The sequence below is a fragment of the Dryobates pubescens genome, chromosome 16 (assembly GCF_014839835.1).
Source record: "Dryobates pubescens isolate bDryPub1 chromosome 16, bDryPub1.pri, whole genome shotgun sequence".
Classification (NCBI taxonomy): domain Eukaryota; kingdom Metazoa; phylum Chordata; class Aves; order Piciformes; family Picidae; genus Dryobates; species Dryobates pubescens.
Window position 1 is genome coordinate 16,029,672 of NC_071627.1, and position 21,475 is coordinate 16,051,146.

The 21,475-nt window shown below is 41.4% G+C and overlaps 1 protein-coding gene across 4 annotated transcripts in view; it reads left to right on the forward strand.

Annotated features, from left to right (window-relative positions):
* CSNK1A1 (casein kinase 1 alpha 1) overlaps positions 1-21,085 on the forward strand; it is a 36,400-nt gene extending 15,315 nt beyond the window's left edge. Inside the window, exons 3-11 of one of the 4 annotated variants that reach the window (XM_009904726.2) lie at positions 514-640; positions 2,360-2,458; positions 4,913-4,996; positions 8,373-8,512; positions 11,621-11,699; positions 12,863-12,937; positions 14,681-14,787; positions 15,658-15,806; positions 20,946-21,085. In XM_009904726.2, coding sequence (XP_009903028.2) covers positions 514-640; positions 2,360-2,458; positions 4,913-4,996; positions 8,373-8,512; positions 11,621-11,699; positions 12,863-12,937; positions 14,681-14,787; positions 15,658-15,806; positions 20,946-20,953 — 868 coding nt within the window. In that variant the 3' untranslated portion in view covers positions 20,954-21,085. Of the gene's footprint in view, positions 1-513; positions 641-2,359; positions 2,459-4,912; positions 4,997-8,372; positions 8,513-11,620; positions 11,700-12,862; positions 12,938-14,680; positions 14,788-15,657; positions 15,812-20,945 lie in introns of those variants that run through there. The other 3 variants (XM_054168225.1, XM_054168224.1, XM_054168226.1) reach the window with 3 other exon arrangements.
* The last annotated feature ends 390 nt before the right edge of the window (positions 21,086-21,475 follow it).

Below are 21,475 nucleotides of genomic sequence, written 5' to 3' on the forward strand. Positions count from 1 at the left end.
GCCATTAGTTAAATTTGGATGACTAAATGAATGAAGAGGTAGCAAATGAATTAGCTTCATGAGCTGCTTTGCTCTGTTGCAGAGAAGTCATACCTGAAAACAAAACCTGAAGCATGTAAAAATGTTTCTGTGAAGCTAAACACAGGAAAGTGGTGGGAGTGGAAGGTTTCCTGCCTGTAGACTTTGTGCACAGACTGCAGTATGTGGACATGAGTTGGCTTCTGCTTTTACTGCATTTTGCTTTGGGTATTTTGATATTTCAGTTGCTGTTAAAGAATAGGAGTGTTTCCTTTTGAGGGACAATTAAATGTGCACACACACTTACTGATGTGTGTATTCTGTTTTGTCCTCAGACTTTGTTTTCAGGAAAAATAAGATACAACTAGCCTTGTTTCTAAGTCACTTTTCAATGTTGAACAGCAATCTGCAATGTGGCCTTCAGCCAAGAGGTCTAATGGTATTCCGGGCAGCATTAGGATTCCTGCTAACACTGGGTAATTTTCTTTGTTTCAGGTGGTATGGCCAAGAAAAGGACTACAATGTTCTAGTTATGGATCTTCTTGGGCCCAGCCTTGAAGACCTCTTCAACTTCTGTTCTCGCAGGTTTACGATGAAAACAGTACTTATGTTAGCAGACCAGGTATGTACAAACCTTACCAGAGGGACTTGAAACCTCTGAAATACTTGGTGTAGCATGATTAAATCATCTGTTTCAGTGTTGTGTATAGCTAAGTGAACACTTGACCTGCATAGGATCAAAGTGATGGTGGCTTCTCTGTGCTGTGGCATAGAAAATGAACGTAGACCTATAGTGAAACACAGCACAAGTACCAATTCCTTGATGCTGCAAATCTAACAAGTGCAGCTTCAGTGTATTGAAACTAATGTGGCTGGATTCACACCCAATATCAGCTGTGGGGGTGGCATTAGAAGCACTCTCCAGTTACGGTGCTTCTGTTGCATGTTGTACAGCTGTGGTGACAGGTGAGCCATGTGTAAGTCTGTGAGGCTGTTGTTAGTGAATATCACTGTGCTCACAGCCTCCTGTAACTTCTAATACCAGTCTGTGACCTAGAAACTACAATTCTGTTTGTTGCAGTGCTTAAACAGTTCTTAACACTGTTAGTGGAGATGCCACTCTACCTTAGATTTAATCAAAGCTTCTAAAGCTGAGGCCTGCTAACTCTTTTTCTAGCAATTCATGTTTTTTTCAACGTGGTCATGGGCACAGCAGTTGAAATGACCAGCTGTGTTGTTTTTTCCTTGCAATTTAATAAATGGCTTGGGTTGTGCTGTCTTCAGCTACTTGAAAGGGTTTCTCAAGTTGAATTTTCAATGGTAGCTTAAATTTCATTTAATATTACGTAATTGATGTTAGTACCAAGTTGTCACTTGGCCAGATGCTTGTAGAATCCCAGGCTCTTGGCCAAGGAAGCACTCGGCATTTGTGTGCAGACAAGGTCAGCAGTCCCTATTCTCAGCTGCCTTAAGTGAGTGGTACGCTTGCTTTAGAGAGCCATTTGCCTGCCCAGTTAGCTAGAGCCTGGATGTTACAGCATCTCCAGGGAATCTGCATGGGGTTTGTGCAGTATTCCTTTGGATTATAAACGCTGATTGGTTGTCATCTGGGAAAACACAGACGGGATGTGTGATATCAGTGCACAGAACTGGCTTTCAGGACATTGTCCAGTAGGACAGCTGTCAAGAGTATGATGTTGTAACAATTCAACTTGCTAAAGACTGTAAAAAGTGTTTTAGTAGCTGGAAAGCTCTACCACAGAAATGTCTGCTGTGATCTCACACACAGGAAATTGCATGACTGTATGCTAGTACAGATGTGCCAGAGTTCTTCTGTCTTCACTGATGACTGTTACTCCTGGATCATGGTAGCCTAGCTAGGACATTGCAGGCCAGAATCAAGTTGTAACATGCTCCATGAAGACTATTACCTGGAAAAGTGACACTTGATGATGAATGCCCAGATACATGAGTAACTGCTACAGGGGGAGGGAAATGAGCTTTAAATCTGCCTTGTGGTAGGTGCAGAAAACCTTCGTTTGAAGTAAGAAAAACTACTCTTTAGTGGGACGTTACAGTTAGGACATGAACATTTATGCCTGGGAAATAGTTTCAGGTATTTAATTTGCCATTTCCTGACCAGGATTATGGACTTTTAACATAAAGATTTATTTGAACAGCATAAAATAACCCCTTGGTTTTCTTTAAGAAACTTAAGTTGACGAGGAAAGTAATAGTAAAAATTCATGCTTTTATTGAAGATTTAGGTGAATTGCATTACTGTGAAATCTTAACTGTTTTGTTGTGGATGTTGTTGTGTGTTTGTGTTTTTCTTTTACAGATGATCAGTAGAATTGAATATGTGCACACAAAGAATTTTATACACAGAGACATTAAACCAGATAACTTCCTAATGGGTATTGGGCGTCACTGTAATAAGGTTAGTCTAAAGCTCTTTGTTTAAAAGATCCAAAAGGAATGGCTATGGTACTTGATTCACACTGCAAAACCTTTTTAAAGCTCATTGCTAAAACTGATGTTTTGGATGCTGAACCATAGTTCTTTGATGTGAGAGCTTGGATTTCTCAATGTCTGCTTCTAAATGCAGTGGCATGCACAGGTGGGTCTCTGAACCTGTGAGATGCACTGGATTGCAAAATGATTTCTAGACTTGCAGCAGGATAAACTAACCCTAGACAGTACTTGGCTCCTTTTCTCAGTACTGGAGTTTCATTATTGAGATGACTGTTGTAATAGCATTTTTCTTCCTCAATGATGAGGTCAAATCTTACCTGGTTTTGGGGCTGGCTTCCCGGGATGAAAAGAATTTGTGCCAACGTGGGAGCTCCTGACCTACCAGTCATCAGGGCATTAAATTTTGCAGTGACAGACTGGTGAAGACAACTCTTCAGCCATCAGAAATGTGGATACAACTAATAGCTAACATGTAGATCAGTTGCCTTTATAGAAATAAAATTATGCAAATATATTGATTGAAAACTGCTGAGTTGCAGAGTACCTGAATATATTATACAACAACCTGCTCTCTGTTTTTTGGGGGGAAGCAGGGCAGGGGGTGGACTGAGGTTGTTGCACTTGTTTGGATGGGTAAACCTAGTGAGGAGTGCATGTTTCCTGTTGAAAACCTTATAGAGGCAAAAAACTTTTTATTTTTAGTTCTCATAAGTGAAATATACTTAATCCTGCAATTTGTATGTCGAGCTCGGGCAGACAGGCAGCATTGGCAGTGCATTAAGCATGCTACTTAATAGAAATTAACTTCAGGACAAATGTATGTGATAAAGCTGTTTATTGGAAGCAAGATTCCCACTTATCTTCTCTATATGCTGTCCAAGAATGTCTCATCTCTTTAGGCACTACTAGTGTTTAAAATGTTTACCTTTGTTTGCCTGTATGAATGCCAACTTCAGGGCCGTGAATATAAGAAGGGGAAAGCTTGATTAACATGAGATAACAGCTCTTGTCTGAAGAGGTGCAGTGCACTGAATGTTTAGGTCCAACCATTGTTGGAAAAGCTTGTGAGTCCAGCTGAAAGGCAGTCTTTATGTAATCTTGTTGCTGTTAAACTTTGCTTGTTCCCAAGTTTCATACTTTCACTCTGTAGAACTCTATTTTTTTCCCTGCTGTGTCGAGCAATTAGGCTCCTTAATTTTCTGGCATGACTTAGAGTGTAACTTGAAAACTTCAAATATTATTTTTTTTCCTAGTTTTAGTTTCTGGTTTCCAATTGTTCTTTTTGGGCCATTTTTCTATACTTTGCACAGTCATGCGAGGTTGGCATTGCTGCACTCCGTTTCATCTTGATGTGGATTAATGGCCTAGAAATTGCTGCTGTGCTTACTTTAGTGAAGGAACACATTAGATTTGCATCAGCTGAAATGAAAGCCAAAATTGCCTGTAAACCATTATGTTTTTTCCCCATTAGTAAACTAGTTAGGGAGCCACCCAAAGATACGGTGGTAAACACTGTCTGTGGGCTTGGGCTTCATTACTGTTGCAAGGCTTTAGAGATAGGGAGGGAGGTAGTTCTTGACATAAGTGCAGATTGATAGGTTTATACACAAACAAAATGAGGAAGGGGTTGTTTCAGCTGGGGACCAAGTGCCCTATCTAGGAAACAGTTGCCACCATGCAGTCCTTTATTTCTTTTCCTAAGTGTAGTTTGGGGTTTTTTAGAGATGACTATGTAGAGTTGAAAGAGAATCAGCCATAAAGACTAGAACAGCATGGTAATCTTGTTCCAGTAGCTTCCTGGCAGTTACATTTTTCTAAAAAAAAAAAAAAAAAAGAAAAAAAAGAAAAATCAATTATTTTTTTCAAATTTTAATTTGGTGATTGGGAGAAATTTTGCTCCCACCTTAAAAGAGAAAATTTCCATCTCTGCTAGAAATAAGCCCTGCATGCTTATGAAAGTAAACTTTAAGGTGACTAAATGCCTTCTACCTCTTCCTTACTGAAGATTTACTTTTTCTAAATGTCTTTTGGGGCAAGGGCAGTTTGTGGAGCCAAAGGATGCTTCTGTAAGCAAAACTTCAATTTCCTTTTTTAATAGAGCCAAATGTCACCATTGCTATCCCTGGTCAAGGCAGTGCCATTTTGGAGCGGCTCAAAAGTTGAAATTTATCTTCTCAGATCTTTCAAATTTTCTCCTTGGAAAACAAGTAATTAAAAAAAAAATAAAAATAAAAAGAAAAAAAAAAGGCAAAAAGAACATACCTAGCTTTTTTGAAAAGTACAGTGCTTGGTGGAAGAAGGATGGCATTTGGCTACCCTGTTCTTTCTCGAACGCCTCGGTGTTGCCTGTCTGCGCCAGCCGTTGTTGCAATGTAAGCAATACTGTTTGATGCACTGCCACCCTCTATTGTTTGTTCAGTGTTTAGAATCTCCAGTGGGGAAGAGGAAAAGAAGCATGACTGTTAGTACTTCTCAGGACCCATCTTTCTCAGGATTAAACCAGGTCTGAACTGTCTCCTATTCCAACCTCAACCCCAAATTCATGTGCTTTTATTTTTGTTTTGGTTTAGTTGTTGTTTCTTTTTTTTTCTTCTCTTTTTTTTTTCTTTTCTTTTTTTCTTTTCTTATTTTCTTTTTTTTTTCCTTTTTTTTTTCTTTTATTTTCTTTTTTTTTTCCTTTTTTTTTTCCCCTTTTTTTTTTCTTTTCTTTTTTTTTTTTTTCCTGGAGAATGTAGACCTTGCAAAAGCACCTCTTATGTTGGCATTATTCAGACATACTTGGCAAACATGTAACATTACTAAGATGTTTCCCTGTGGCGCTTGTTTAAATGGTGGAATTACTTCTAAACTTGATATTAAAAAGGGCTAAATGTACGTGCTTGAGTTCAGATGCAGAAAGGGAGTTTAGTTTTGTCCTTTAAAACTCTGTCAAAGAATTCACCCTAGTGAAATACCATGGCCTCTGCACAGGGCTCTCTGCTTGCCTTCCTGTAGGGTTCCTGCAGTGTCGATGAATACATGTGGAGAAGCTCTGTTACTGCTTCAGCCAGACTCTGTGCCTTGCAGTTTTGCTTCAGAATCTTTCCAAACGTGTACTGAGGGCACTCGTGTTCCCATCCCTTGCAATTACAAGTGGAATTTTGTAATCAACAAGCTGTGTCTTGGAGAAGCATGGGCTTATCTTGTGGTGTTAAATGTAGTACTCCTGACTCTTGAAGAGAAGATGAATTGAAGAGAAATGAAAACATATGCCAGTTCTTAGCAGGAAATTGCTGAATATGAATCATAGCTCAGGATTCTGGCCATAGAATCAGTCCATAGTTTTCCACAGCGACAGTCTTCACGTATTAAATCCCAGGCAGCTAGCTGTTGTACGCAAGCTGACAGGCTTCTGTTGTCTCCTGAAACTTTCTTATCAGTTGAGGCAGAGACTTTGATCTACTTCTATAGTTGCTCTTGGCAAAAATTTTGCCCTACTTCTCCAGTTTCCTGCTGATCGTGCAACAAACAGAATTGAGGTGGTATGAGGTTATCTGTGGGAATACATCTGTGATCCTGCTGGCTGGCATTGGTACATTCTGTGCTCATCCAAATCAGGCTGTATCTTCCAACTTAACTCTTTGCAAGATGGACTTAATCCTTCGCATTCCATCCAGCTAGAGTGGGAAATACAGATTGAGCATAAACTAAGAAACAGAGTAAACTTCCCTAGAGAAATCAACGTTGTAAAATGTTATCCACTTGCTTGTCTAGTGTATAATATGCCTGTGCTGCAGAATTGATTCCTTTTTTGGGTGTTTTGGAGTTCTACCCATATCTCTTGTGGAAACGCAGAATCATCTCATTCAGGTCTAATATCCAGAGATCCTAGGGTGGTGGAAGAAGCAGAGCATCATTTACTTTTGTAACTCTATCAAAGACAGTAGTCTTACCAACTCTTCCAAACAGGGTGAGACAACAGCTATTTGTTAGAGGCACTCTTCTTCTGTATTACCTGTTTTAATTCATGAGCTGTGACTTTGTCCCTTTGTACCCTTAAGAGCAAGATCCTCAGGATTACAGAAAGCACATAAAGACTTTGAGTCCTCCAAAGTGTTTGTAACTGAATGTGCAGTGAAAATGACCAATGTATATAGTGGTTGGATTTCCCTCCTCAAGGCATAGTAATGTGCTTAAACTAATGGGCAAAGGCCCTGCAAAAGTAGCAGTTGGAAACTATACATCAGAGGTTGTCATCAGATTGGAAAGGTCTGATCGTGAAACAAGGGATTGCATTTTAGCTCAGGCTTTGCTTTTAGGAAAGTTGCATTTGCAGTATATTAATCACAGAGAAGCTTTTATACTGTCTGCTTTAGGAGTTTAGTATCAAAATCGCTCATTTCCTGGTAGCTGGAGAACATGTCCATGCTCTAAGAGAATTACTACCTCTAGTGGTAGCCGTGGCGTGTGCAACAAAGACCAGATCCCCATTTTACTAAACTAAGGAGTGCCTTTGGCTTTAAAACTTGGGTTTATATCCTCTTGCTCAAAGCATTCTGGCCTTTCAGGGTGACTTTTGCTAGAAAAACAAATGTGCTTGTGGTTGCACATAAATCACAGCCAGACTTCAACTCAAGGTGTTCTACTCAGAGGTTTTTAGTGTTTTTATCCTTCCTAGACTACTATAGTTAGAGAACCTTCTTTCAGTAACAGTCTAAAACACTGCTGCCATGCAATTTAGAAACTTCCAGCAGCTTTGATACTTCCATGTTGAGCGTCGCAGCACTTCCAGTGTGTCAGAGCGATCCTTCGTCTCACTCTTGGATGTAGGTATACCTGCATATTAATCTCCAGTACTTGTTTACATCTAAAGCTGCATCCTCTGTTCTGGAATCACCTTTAAGGTGATACCAAATAGGTTTCAACTGAGAACTTAACTGAACCTCAGGTCTCCTTTCCATCATCTCCTTCCCCTACCCAAGTTACTTTTACAAAATCCATTAATCTGCAGGACTTGTAGTCAGCATTGGACTCCAGAGCTCAGCCTGATGGTTTGTAGCTTGAAGACTGCTTGCTAGAATTTGGAATGTTCTTTATGTACTTCTGCCTCAGCTTTTCTTGCCTAGTCCTGAAATCTTGTCACAAGAAGGTACAGTCAGTATTAACCTTTGTAGATAGGCTGGCTGTTAGCACACTAATTAGCACACACTCAGTTATTGCTTAGTATCAAATCAGGCAAACTCAGTTATTAGAAACCTGAATTGGGTTCTGTGTACTAGGCTCTAGCTTCCTGCCTGTATTAATATCATCAGCAAGTGTGTCATGCTGCTGTGATAGTGCTCTGGTGGTCCTAAATTGAGCGTATGACTGAAAGCAGGACGTCTTGTTTGCTGCGTGAGGGTTCTGGTCTTACGCTCTGCGAGTGGCCAGTGTTCTTTGAGACCTAGAGAGCAAAACAGGATGTGCATCATTTGCATTGAGCTGCTGAGCTGCCCTTAACGATCTGTGTGTGTGAGGTGCTGCAGTGTGAGTGGGGTTTTGTGGAGGGTGCTTTCCCACGTACTAGTTTTCTTCTTAAATTGTGCACTGTAGTTATCAAGCTAATGTGATACAGACTACAACAGTAACACAAAATAATTGTAGCACAAGTTACAGATGCTGAGTAGCACAATCTAACCTATTCCACTGGATTGAGAAGAGGCTTGAACTAATTCACTGTTGAGTTTTTGAACTGGCTAGTTAAAGCTAGTTGTGACTCTGCACTGTTACTTTGCTTCCTCTTAACTGTAGGCTGTTATATTTGTGTGGATGTCGTACAATGTAGCTAATGCTTAGTGAAAGAGGTTGGCTGGTTCCTTGCACTGCATGGGAATATAATCTATTTTCATTTTTCTTTTAAGTTATTCCTTATTGACTTTGGTTTGGCCAAAAAGTACCGGGACAACAGGACAAGGCAACACATACCATACAGAGAAGACAAAAATCTCACTGGCACGGCTCGATATGCCAGTATCAATGCACATCTTGGCATTGAGCAGAGGTGAGTCCAAGGAGATTACTGCTGTGCTTTTGGAGGCTGCAAGATGATCTTATTTGTAAGCTTCTGAAGTGCCTGAACTAATTTTATGTGAAAAAGTTTATGTACCCCTTTGCAAGTGCTTTTCTTTTTGACTGCCTATGCAAGCTCCTAATTTGCTTCTTGAAGAGAGTCTCAGTCTTGCAGGCACGAGGTGGAGGTTGTTTGGCTTTTTTAAAGGATAAGCTGTACATTCATTGTGAATCTGCCAGGTAATTCACAAATGAAATGGAGCACTTTCCTGATTGTGTTGATACCTGTGGATGCCACAGCTGACTGGCTTGAAATGCCATTCTGTAGCCAGGAGGGATATTCCAAAACTGGTGTGCGTCCTGTTCTCTCTACTTCAAGTTAGCAAACTTTATCCTTTTGCCTGCAGGCAAGACTTAAACAACTTCTCCTTCATTCACACTGGGTTTCTGGTATACACAGCCATAGTTGTGACCATGTGTATATGTCTGGACATATCTGAGCTTTGTTTAATCAACAAGCATGTTACCATCTGGATCAAAAGCATATTGCTAGTACAGCAGCACTTTAGGTTGTTTGGAAGTATATGTTAGGTACTCATAGGGTATGAAACAATGCCTCTCTTCTCTTCCTAACCTGTTTACTATGCCCAGATACTGTAATGTGTAACAGTGTGTCTTTACTATGTGATGCTGAGGCTGCTTGGACATAGTTAAAACTTCCATGAATTCCCATGCCTCTGACCTTCAATTTAATAGAGATGGGCATGACAGAATTTCTAGTGGTCAGCTTCAAGAAGATGTAACTTACAAATATTCAGTGCTTTAAAATGCTCCACATTTCCGCTTTGCTTTAATTTCATTAAGTGTATTTTGTCTATTATTATTTAAGCCTACTTGACCTATGGGTCAGGAGAGGTAAATAACACATGTCATTTCTGAAATAAGTGCATTTCATAGAACTTAAGCTGTTCTGGTAAGGAAATAGATGTGCTAGCACCTCACAGTGAAGTAGGGGAACTGCAAAGAATGATTGCTTTGTAATTTAGGTCTCTGCTGGTACTGGGAATTCTAATATAGCTAGAAATGTACCTTGGTGCATGCTAAAAGCTGTTAAACATCTGGATCAAGACAACAATGAGGCAAACAATCCTGGATTCAAGAGAAACCAGTCTTGAAATTTATGGCCAAATATTTCAGCTGTTGGTGCTGTACTTCAGCTCAGAGAACATATTTTCCTCTATGTAATGACAGCTTGAGAGGACAGCAATCCTTTCCTTGGTGTGGTAATGGGAAGAGTTGTCCTGTGTTTCCAAATCCTGAAAATCACTTTTATCAGTATGTGCTCAAATGTAACATACCCATTACAGAGTTACAAAAATAAATGCTTCCTGCTACAAAATCATGAAATTAAGCATTCAGACAATGAACTGGATGGGGGATGGAAACTATTCAGCCTTTCATTGCCTCTGAATTTACCACTGCCTTCTCAGAAAATGTAATTTCATGTCATGGTTCCACACTGGTTTGCTGAATCCTGTTGATTAAAATCTGCAATTCCAATAGCCTTAGCAAGTTTTTCAGGCAGGAGTTTGTGGTCTTTGTGTCATTTTTCATCCCCCTGTCTTTGTCTGTGGTTTCATGTTCCAGCTGAGATCAGCTCAGAGCTAGCTGCTGTAAAGAGGAATGAACCAATCTTCTCTTCCCTGACCCCTGGGTGCAGCTAGTGCTGTGTTGGCCTTTTGGTGAAATAGTTTAGGGAGCCAAGCTGATTATTCTTTTTTTTCTCTCTGGGAGAACTCCTGAGCTGGTTCTCCAAGAGCCAGAGAACTGTAACACCAGTTGAGGGTGTGACAGGCAAGCATTCTGGTGGATATTAGTAGTTTTTATAACATAAAGCATCATCTACTATGTCTTTCATATCAGGAATTGAAGGTATATCTGTTCAGGTTCTTACAGATTGTTCTCACTTAAAGGGAGCTGGTTTACCCTCACCCACTGGTATAACCCTGTTTGCAATACCACTGTTAGCCTTTTGCTCCCTTTTAGGGTAGTAGGTGCATAATCTTTTCTTTCACTATTTAAAAGCTTTTGCAGGTCTGCCTAGATGGCAAAGCAACAGCAATAGCTGTCAGGCTCTGCATACAGGAGCTGGGAGGGGAAGACCAAGTTATTTTTCTTTCTCATATTAAATAGATGTCAGCTGCTGAGGGGCAGTCAGAGGTAAAATCTGATTGTACCACAGCTGGGAATAGGTAACTTTGCCAAGAGGGGGAAAAAAAATCATGGAGCATTTTTTCCACTTCAGTGAACTGCACTAGCTTCAGTGGTTGAGAAAGCTGAGTAGCAAAGTATTGTGGTGTTCAGTGTGGCTGCAGTGTAGATCTGGAGCATATGCAGTATATATGAGAGTTTCTGTGCAAATTCTCACTGGAGTCTGTGGATGGATGACTTAGGAGTTCTTTAGCAGCCTTGAAACAGACTTCTTGTAGGAAGAAAGCAGAGGCACCTCTCAGCTTGGTGCATACACTTTTGTGTATTGCTTGTCTTCTAAAAATCATGGAGACAGTTCAAGGTTTTTTTGACAGAAGTGAAGAAAAGTTACAACCTTGTGGGGCCAGGTGTTCAGTATTGGTCCCAGACTGAGACAAGGCTAAAGGAGAAGTCTTTTTTAATGAAGTTAAGACTCAAGTCATATATCTCTCGCTTAACACATTATGGTTCTTGCAGGTAAAATGTTAGTTTCTATCCAAGCTACTTAAGTGAATGGGAAGATATTTAATGTTTCACTTTATATTGTTCAAAGTTTTTGTTTCCCAAATTATTCTAATGCAACTGCAGCTGGAAAACTTCCTAAACACAATGCCTGCTGAAATGCCTTGCAATAGGATCTCCTTCCAGCTTTTGAAGACTTGTTACCTGCCTGCCAGAGGAATCCTGAACACCTAGATGACTTAGATGTGTTAGAAAGAGACCTCCCTTTGCACCAAAACTTAGGTTTTATGCCTTAATTTTTGTTTCAATTGTGGAATGCTTGCACTATTTGGAATCAAGTATGACATGCCAAGATTTATAACCCAGTGTGTGCTTCTTCATTCTGCAGTCGTCGGGATGACATGGAGTCTCTAGGTTATGTATTGATGTACTTTAACAGGACCAGTCTGCCTTGGCAAGGATTAAAGGTAGGTTATGTTGCTTATTCCCCAGTCTTTTTTTTTTCTTCCCATGTTTGGGTATTGTGCTGCCTGCTAGTCTGGATGTGTGGTTGTGTAGAATGTTCAGCTTAGTTCTACAAAGCATGGTATTTATAGAAGGTAGAAGAAAGGTTCGTTCTGCTTCTTGAGCAGCAGGCAAAATATGTGTTGTTTGATTGTCTTACATTTATGCTAAAAGTGTCTTGCATCATCTTTGCAAATTACTGTCTTGTAGGCTGAGGCCCTTTTTGGGAGGTAGAAAATCACATTGTTGGTGGCTTTTTGAATATCTGTAGAGAGCATGGAAATAATCTCTCTCACCTGTAAGGTTCATCTTCAGTGGTACCTTCAGTTGGTGGCACAACTGGATAATAATCAGCTGCAACAGAGTTCTTCCAAGTGGTGAAGCCCTGGAATGGGTTGTCCAGGGAGGTGGTTGAAGCCCTGTCCCTGGAGGTGTTTAAGACCAGGCTGAATGAGGCTCTGCCAGCCTGATCTAGTGTGGGGTGTCCCTGCCCATGGCAGCGGGGTTGGAACTAGATGATCCTTGTGGTCCCTTCCAACCCTGACTGATACTATGATTTTCATGTATGGCAGCCAAGTACAGGCATGGAAATATTGCTTCCTTCTTTTGTACAGACTTCAGTGATTTGTTTTCATGTTTTAATTGTTGCTCTTCCTCCATGTGAGAGTTGTGTAACTCAAATGGTGTTGCAGCTGCAAGTTTTCTAAAAAGACAGGCAGCTTGTGGAACACTAGAACTCTTCAGCTGCAAATGAATGTAATGGCTGCTTACTGAAACATGCAGGCAGCCCTTGAATAGGGCACTGAGTGGGAATTAATAGAACTTTGGCAAATGTAAATGCGAGTCTGGTCTGTTTAATGGACAAAAGCAGCAGCTAGAACTACACGAGCTGTGCCATGTGATGGAAGCATTAGACTGCGACAAATGGTATTAAACTGTGTCCAAATCTTAATACCAGATTGACCTTCATTCTCTTTGCAATAAGTGTGTGGGACTTGGAGATTTCACATAAAATACTTATGGTTGACCAAAGGATTTTTGTCATTTTTTTTTTTCTTTTAACTACTGTCCTTGTTAATTTGGTGTTGTGCAATATCTCTTATGTTGTGACCTACATGTTCCACAGGCTGCAACAAAGAAGCAGAAGTATGAAAAGATCAGTGAAAAGAAAATGTCCACTCCTGTTGAGGTTTTGTGTAAGGTAAGAGTTTCCAAATGATGTCATACTGTGAAATGGAGGTTCTGTTCTTGGGAGTTGTTCTTTAAACTAGAGCCAATATATTAGATAGCCTCACAGGCATTTGCTGCTGAATAATGCTGCTCTGGCAGTCACGGGTGCCTTGTGCTTGGCCACCCAGCAAGACTGAATGTAACAGAGCAGGCATTTGCTGCTATTGCTTGGCATAATTCATGCCACCATCATTGCAGTTCTTGGTGACTGTTGGCTGTGCAAGCTCTCCAGCTCTCTTGAGTTAGGCTTGTTCATTCCTTCAACAGCTTTTGTGAAAGTTCTACGTGTGGCCTTTTGGATAAATAAAACCAAGGTAGAGCTGGATAGCTTGCCCCTATATACTTGTTTCTGCCTCTTCAAGATTGTTCATATTGTCTTCTGCATCTGAAAGAGGCTGTAGTAGAGTGAGGTGTCAACTGACCTTTAAAGCCGTGTAGCAGAATTACTTCTTTTCAACACTGTCTTTCAGGTCTTAAGATTTCTCTTGAATTGTGACAGCCATATGCTTATTAACAAAGGTCCTTGAGAATACCCAGTGTATTTTAGCACATTTAACAACAGCACCATGGATTACACTTCCTAGTCATGAATATTTATATGCCCTGACAGCATCTTCCATACTCTTGGACTATTATTTGTTCTGTTTTTTGTAGCACAGCAATATGTTACATGCTACTAACCACATGTAGGCTTTAATATAGCATTAAATATGCAAAGCAGGGAGTCTCTGAAAAATGTTTTCATGGGTTAAATCCTCACATTTGAGTGGTAACTCTTCAATTTTCTCCAGTGTGCTCAGATTATCAAGGAAACATGAGTGGGATCTTTAAAGAGACAATTTACAACTAGTTTCAGAGACCTGGTTAATAAGACCTGGGTTTAATCGGGATGAATGCAATGCCTTAAATACATGTTGAAGGTTTTGGTAGCAGGGAACTTGTGATTGCAAAGCATGCATCAAGTAACAGTTCTGGGGAAGGAAAGTGTACCCTGGTACCTTGCTGATGAAATCCACTTTCTGAAACACAGCATAAATGAGTAACTAGAGGCAAAGTGGAATTTGCACGTAGGAGCCTTTAGCCAGATTTGGCGATGACGGAGGCTCTTGGAATCAATACGGCTGACCAATATGATCGGGTATTGATCCTTTATTGTTCCAGTATGGCAGGCCTATGGTTCAGGCCTATGGTGAAAGCATGGCACGGTAAAGCATGGAAGGAAAGGAGATAGGAGAGGCAGGAAAAGAAGAAGTGCGTAGCAAGGAAACTCCTGCAATTTATATAACCTTGGTATGCCTTGTTGGCATGGACTCATTGGTCCCCTATGAGTGACCACACATCACACTATTGTAGCTTATTGGTCCAACTGTGGATGACACGTGAGGTTTGTTGATGCAGGTGCATGTCCTGTTATCCCAAGATAACTTACTATGTTTCTAGCTACCAGCATCTTGTTTTAGTTACAGTGCTGCAAGCACAGCACTGTTTTGGCATACTGGTAGCTGGCTCTGCACTTATGCTGAGCATGGCCTACCACCATGTCAGGCTCTAGGCCTGCACTGCCAGATTGCTCGCACTGCTTGTCACTATCATTCCCACAGGAGCCTTCAACCAGTTTTTCCTCTGCCATTATAGTCATAAATAGAACTTTTTGCTTTCTTCCAGGGTTGTTAGCAGCATTTTGCTGAAAGCCATGTTTAACATTGCTTTACAGGGATTCCCTGCAGAATTTGCCATGTACCTGAACTACTGTCGTGGCCTGCGCTTTGAAGAGGCACCAGACTACATGTATCTGAGGCAATTATTCCGTATTCTTTTCAGGTCAGTCTCAAAGTGGAAAAGTACAGAAACTTGTCAGTGCTTTACTGGTTGGCAGCTGCTGAGGGAGACTTGCACTGCAGAAAGTTGCTCCATCTATGTGTGACCTAGGCAGTTCTACACCTTCCTTTACTTCAAAATGCAAAAAGCTTTTTAAAAGACCTGAAAAATACTGTTCAGTGTTAAAGATGAAGGAAAAGATTCCCTTGTCTTTGCATTGAATGGTCTGGCCACTAATGCTAGAGGATTGAGCCCATGCTTCAAGTTCTTTTGCAAGAAATTGACCCCTTGGTAGGAGTGTTTAAAGCTTTTTATGTTTGGAGGTTGGTGGTGAGACTAACAGTGACGCCCAGGAGAGGGATTTCAATGGAAGGGAGTAGTGCTGTTTCATTGAGCTTGTTAGAGAAACCAGGACATAAACTCAACTTTGTGGAGTGAACAGCATCTATCAAAAGAACAAGGCCTGGTACTGATCTCCCAAGAGTCCCTTCAGGTTTCTGGAATTCAAAGCAGTTTTTATTTGATGATGTACAATACTGCAGTCTTTCCTTGAAACAGTACTAAAAAAAAAAAACTACACAAAAAAGCTGAGAAACCACAGTGCAGGCAGTGGGTAAGCTGGGCTGTGAGCAAGTGCTGCTCCTACAGATGCAGATTTTTGCATAAACAATGAAGAAAATACTGCCTTACAGCATTTGGGCTTGCTTCAAGAATCCCTTTAGTTGGTCATACTTAGCACGTAGAAACCATTGATAATCTCCAAAGCAGCTTACAAAAAGAGCTAACCTCTAGTTCTGGAGTTTCAGCAGGGGGTTGGTATTGGCAGTAAGGAAATGATGGTGTGTCACAGTAAAGCATTTTGCTCTTTTCTAGGACCTTGAACCACCAATACGACTACACATTCGACTGGACAATGTTAAAGCAGAAAGCAGCACAGCAGGCAGCCTCTTCCAGTGGGCAGGGGCAGCAGGCCCAAACCCCCACAGGCAAGCAAACTGACAAATCCAAGAGTAACATGAAAGGTTAGTAGCCAAGAACCAAGTGACGTTACAGGAAAAAAATAAATTACACTAATTTGGACCCTGTCAGCAATTTAAGTGTTAGATCAAGGAGGTGGTTTAAAAAACACATTTGGCTGTTGATTTGAAAAGCAAAAACCAAAAGACGTCCTTGGAGAATTTGACTACTAACTTTATACCAAAATGTCCTTGTTCTTCATATCATTTCTTCTGGGGATATTGGGTCATTTTAACCACTGCATCTTTTGCTCCTGCATTAACCACTTTCCAAAAAACCAGAAACTGACTTGGTGTTGGGAATGTGACATATGTATTTATTTTTATCTCTCTCTATACATATATATATATATATTTGTATATATATATAAATATATACTACAATCCAAAATCCTAGACCTAACACTTCTGAAGGGGTGATTCTCATTAACTAGGCAAGGATCTAGAGACTTTGGGTTCTACGCTGTTCCAGCTGTGTGAAACGCAGTGCCGGGGGTTTGCCTTTGGTCTGTATGCTTCCACCATTGGGAACAGAAAATTGTGAATCAGCTGGCTTCCTCCAGTGGGATTACGCCGAGACATTTGGTCCAGAGTTAAAAGGAGGGACCACTGAGCTCAAAATGCTTTGCCTGAAAGGAGGAGTAACCCCAAACTGCTGTGGACTGCCAAGTCACAATTTTCTGAAGTATCTGGATGTTCTGGGGTGGGTCTTCAGGTTCTTCACTATGTTGAATATTTTTAGGTTGTGGTTTCAAAGGGAAACGTTGTGCAATGCTCAGGATGCAATTGTGTAAAGCTGCAAGAGGAGTTCTCAGAAGCCACATTCATTTTCTTTTGTGTTTTTTACACATTCTAGAAATTTTTTACTTTATTTGTCTGGGATGGAAACCTGGCAATGTCATGAAGCTGCTGCAGCTAGTGACTCTTGCAGCAGGCCTTGTAATGAAATATTCCTTAAGATGAGCCATGGCTAAGATTGAAGCTGATGAGTCTGTATGAATGCGAGCAGAGAAGCTGGGTTTGCTGTACACTGAGGCATTGCTAGTACTTGCTGCTCTTCAGTACATTCTTGTCTTGGCATTTCATTTTTATATGCATAAACCAAAATGGTAAGCTACCATGGCAGACCTGGAAGTCAAATGACGTGCAGAGATGTTTTAAATAAACCAGAACACTGTTTCTCATAAATTGTGGCAACATTCAAACATTGCCAGGTGGCTTTGGCCAAAATAGCTGTCCAAAAATACAGCGCTTCATTCATCCACAAAAATGAAGGAGTGAGATACCTGCCAGCCTGGCTAGTTTCTTGGGGGGAGAAAAAATCCATAGGGTACCATTAATGGCAGATTCTTTGTGGCATAGAGAGTCCAACTTGTTTTGCTGGACCCAGCAGGTGTTACAACACTGAAAGCTGCAAACCAGTTCCTTCAGCTGAAACACCAGTACGTAGCAGAGTTTGTGATTAAGCGCCCAGGCTTAGATTGCTTCCTGAAACACAGACGCTCTGACTGAAGTTCACAATCCACTACTGAGCCCAGCCCAGTGCTGGGGTATGGAGAGATTGGCTGTTAGAGCAGAGAGAAAGCTAAGCAAACATGCAGTTTCTTCACAGCATCTTGTGCCTAAAGCTAAAGTCTTGAAGGAGGTGATGATCTGTACTGCCCAGAAGATCGATTTGTATGCACTTGAAATACTGTTCTGCTGGTGAAGTATTCTGAGGTTTAATAGCGCTGCTCTTCTGACTCAGGCGGTCTCTGACCAAGTGCTATACCATAAGTGAAGAAAAGGTCATTCTAATGATTATGTGCCTCCACCTTACTGTCATGATTCAGTGACAGAGTGCAAGGCTGCAGCTGACAAATACGAGTAGCAGGGAAGCTGCCTTACACTGGCACCTTACCAGTCATTGCTGTTTCTTGATGGAGATTCCTCATTGTACTGTCCTTTGGTACTAAGGCCCATTACTGTAGCCATGAAGAAGCTGCTTTCTGGCAGAACTTCATTGACTCTTTCATGAAATAACAGCCTTCTGGGGGAACAACTTCTTCTCCCCTCCTCATCACGAAGAGAAGTTGTTGACCTTTGGATTGATCGCACTGTAATATCAGCAGAACATTGAAGTAGTGCTTGTCAAACATCAGAGGACTTCCCCAGCTTCCTAAAACAGCTCTTCATCAGAGTGAAGATTCTGGGTTTCTAAAATACTCCATACACCTTTTTGTGGGGAATATTGCCTGTTAAAACATTTTCTGAAACCAGCTACGTTCAAGCAGGAGGCTGTAGGGTTCAGATGTTGCTGTCCCATTGAAGGTTCATGAAACACCTGGTTATTTTCTCCAGAGCTAAGTTAAATTCCTATGGAGTTGCTGTAGCAAAGCCTATGTTGAAGTGGCTTAAAAGGCTTCATCAAATTATACCCCTTTGGTTAACCATGTCCAGTGTAACAAGAGTACTGGAAATAGTAATTTACAGGTGCATTTGATTGATTAAAATCTTGCAGTGTACTGCATGAAGTGCAAGTCCTGTTGAAGATGTTTATCTTTGGGGAGGGTGGGGAGATGGTGTCCAGAGACAGACTGCTTGGACAGTGTGCTCATTTTATAGATGCTCCACATTAAGCTATCTCACTGAGTCCTATAGGTTATTCAGGCTGAATATTTTCTTTGCTTCCAGGGTAGCCTGTTCTGTCAGTGGCCTTTTTTCATCTTTTTTCCTGTCCTCCTCTGGAACCCCGTGCAGTGTTTTTTGTAACTGCAAGATCACCTGGTTTTTGAACTTGGGAGAGGTGAATTGTTTCAACAGAGCTGCTCTGCTGACTCTGGGAAGCTTAACTCTTGATCTCCACAGTGCAGCAGTCATTCAGGTGTACTAATGTTTACAGTCAGCTTCCTGCAGCCATAAAACTGACTCAAGCAGTCAATCTCCAGGGTAAAGTCTATGGTTCCATTTGAGAGAGGTGTTTTGAATTCACTTCAAAGTAGGGTTCTGTAATCCTGCAGAAGGTCCCATTAGCATTCACTGGACACCTGTGGTCATGGCAGTGTTTCTCAGACTATTGGTTTGCTACTTGAGGTGTAGCTAGTTGATCACTAAATGCTTTTCACTGCTTGTCTCTGCAGTTACTTATTAAAGAAAAAATTGGAGCCCTTCTCAAGTAGAGAAGCTTCTTTGGAATGTGACAGTATAGTTACTTTCCCCTTGATGATCACATCTGCAGTATGGTAATAATAAAGCAATCTGAGTATCCCTCACATAGCATAGAGATTATCAGAGTTTTGGGTAACATCCTGCAGGGACAAGGAGTGATGAATGTGCAGATTTGAGCTGGCCCTGTGTGTACTGAAGATTTGTTAGAGACATGCCACCGTAAACTCTTCAGCATGTTCTCCATGCTGGCAGTCTTGTATGCTGTGCGACTGTTAAAACTCTCAGTGACAGCTGTGGTTGGGAGCACTCCTGTGTAGTCTTACAGGGACTCAGTAGGGATGTTGTGGGTTGAATCCCATTCCCTGTTGCTGTCTGTAGAACTGGGCATTCTCTTGCCCCCATAACACCTTGGATTAGAGGTATCTTCACAGATAGCAGCATATCATTTGTTAGCATGTCCTTTGTCCTCAGGTTCAGGATCCCCTTTTGATCTGTAAATGTCCAGGCTTCTAAAGCAATGAGTTGATCTGTTTCTTTCCACACTGGGAGCACTCTCCTCCTTTGACGACTTAATTTTGGCTGCTTGGATGGAGAAAGTGGCTCAAACGATGAGTCAGTGCTCACTGCTGAACATTAAGTGGAAAAACAGCATAACTTCTGGTTGGATGCATCAAGTAACTTTTGTGGACAACTTCATGCCAGTGGAATGAAGGAATCGCTGAGGCCTCTGTGAGAATTTGCTCTCCAGTGGGATTGGCTGTCTTAATTCTGGCACAGGGTGTTTTGTTGTTTGGGTTTTGATACAGAATTGCTAGTGCTGGATAAAGAGTTGTCCTTCAGTGCATTAAGATGGGGCTCAAACAAAGCTATCCAGTCTCTTCTAAAGTATCTTCAGCCAGTTGTGGAAGAGTTGAAGCTGTGTTCTGGGTGCTATCCAGCTACTTTTTTCTTGCCTTTTTTTTTTTTTTTTTACTGAATGTCAGGCTGTGTTTAAAACTTGTTTGCACTTGCTTCTCTGGATGACAGCACAAGCTATAGCTGAGGTCAGCTTTGTCTGTATTTCACTGTGGAGAGATTTCTGTTGCAAAAACTCAGAGCTGTTGCTCAGATGGATTTGTACATCAACAGAATACCATGCTGTTTGGAGGGCATCCAGAAGGGAAGCTTGCTTGGCAAAGTAATCTTCACTTGAGACTCCTGTTAGCCCCATAAAGCACAGTGCTACTACCTGAGTCACCAGAAAGGAGTGTATAAGCAGTCACATGAAGGGAAGACTGGCTTAGCTTGCAGTAACTGGTTGACATCTGTGGATGTATTCCTTCACTCTCCCTTTTCCACAGTGTCTTGAACTTGTCATTTGGAGTACTGAACTTTAAAGAGCTCTTCTTGACACCCCGTCTCCCCTGTCACATGAGTTATTTCCCTTGCCCTTCCAAGGACATAAGGCATGCTGGTTTCCCAGTCACTGTCAAAGGTCCTTGCTTCTGATCGGGTTGCCCTGTGTCGTACATGCGGGCATGTAGCGAACGCCAGTTACTGTAAGGTAAGTTACTCTTGTTCCTGTTCTGTGTGACACCGCTGCGCTGCCTCTCTGAGGAGCACCACTGCAATCAGATGACAGTTTGACATTCAAGGATATAAACATGAGACATTGCAGACAAGTAGAAAACAATCCTATGAAATTACATCCTGCTTCCTAGTGGCAATAGCACATCTTGTTTTCAAACTGTTGGTCTGAATTCCTCTTTGAGGAATGTGGCATCCAGCTGGTGCATGAGCCTGTTTACCAGTGCAGCTGTAGGTGTGTGTGTGTGTGAGCAGAAGGGTGGTGGCAACATCGATTAGCTTTGGGAACGGGCGCCAGGAGCCCTGCAGTTCTGAGACTGCGCGGCGTTTCCCCTTTGAACGTCCAGAACCGCTGTTTGATTTCTCCTGCCGTGAAGGCTGTGCTTCCTTCTCCTCCCCTCTCAGTAAATTGCCCTTGTGTTTGTTTTGCAGGTTTCTGAGCGTGGCGAGGACGGGACAGAGCAGAGCAGATCGGAGCAGGACTTGTCACTCCCCAAATCCTAGAAATTTTTAGTTCATACGTACACTTGCCAGTGGCTGTGGGCAACCATTTACTTGGTGTAAAGAACTTAGTATCAACTGGCTCTGGGCAGCGTCAGCGATGCTGCGCTTGGAGTTGTAGCAGCTGTAATTGTGAATATTACTGAGATAGTGAAACATGGTGTCCAGTTTTCTATTGCATTTTTTTCAAGTGGAAAAGTTAAAACTAATGGTTGACACACAAGTGGAGAAAATTGTGCATATGCCAATTTTTCTTTTTTTTGTTACCTTTTTACTTTTGAACTACACTGCTTTATGAGATCTCATTGTTTTGGAAGAATGGCATGAACAGTCTTCGGCAACAGTTGTGATAATCGTAAGCGCTCACAATTGTGCACTCTTTTCCCCCTGGTTAATTTCCTCCCTGGGTTTTGAAAGTTGTACACTTAAAACATTCTTAAAAGTTGTTGGCTTCTATGTGC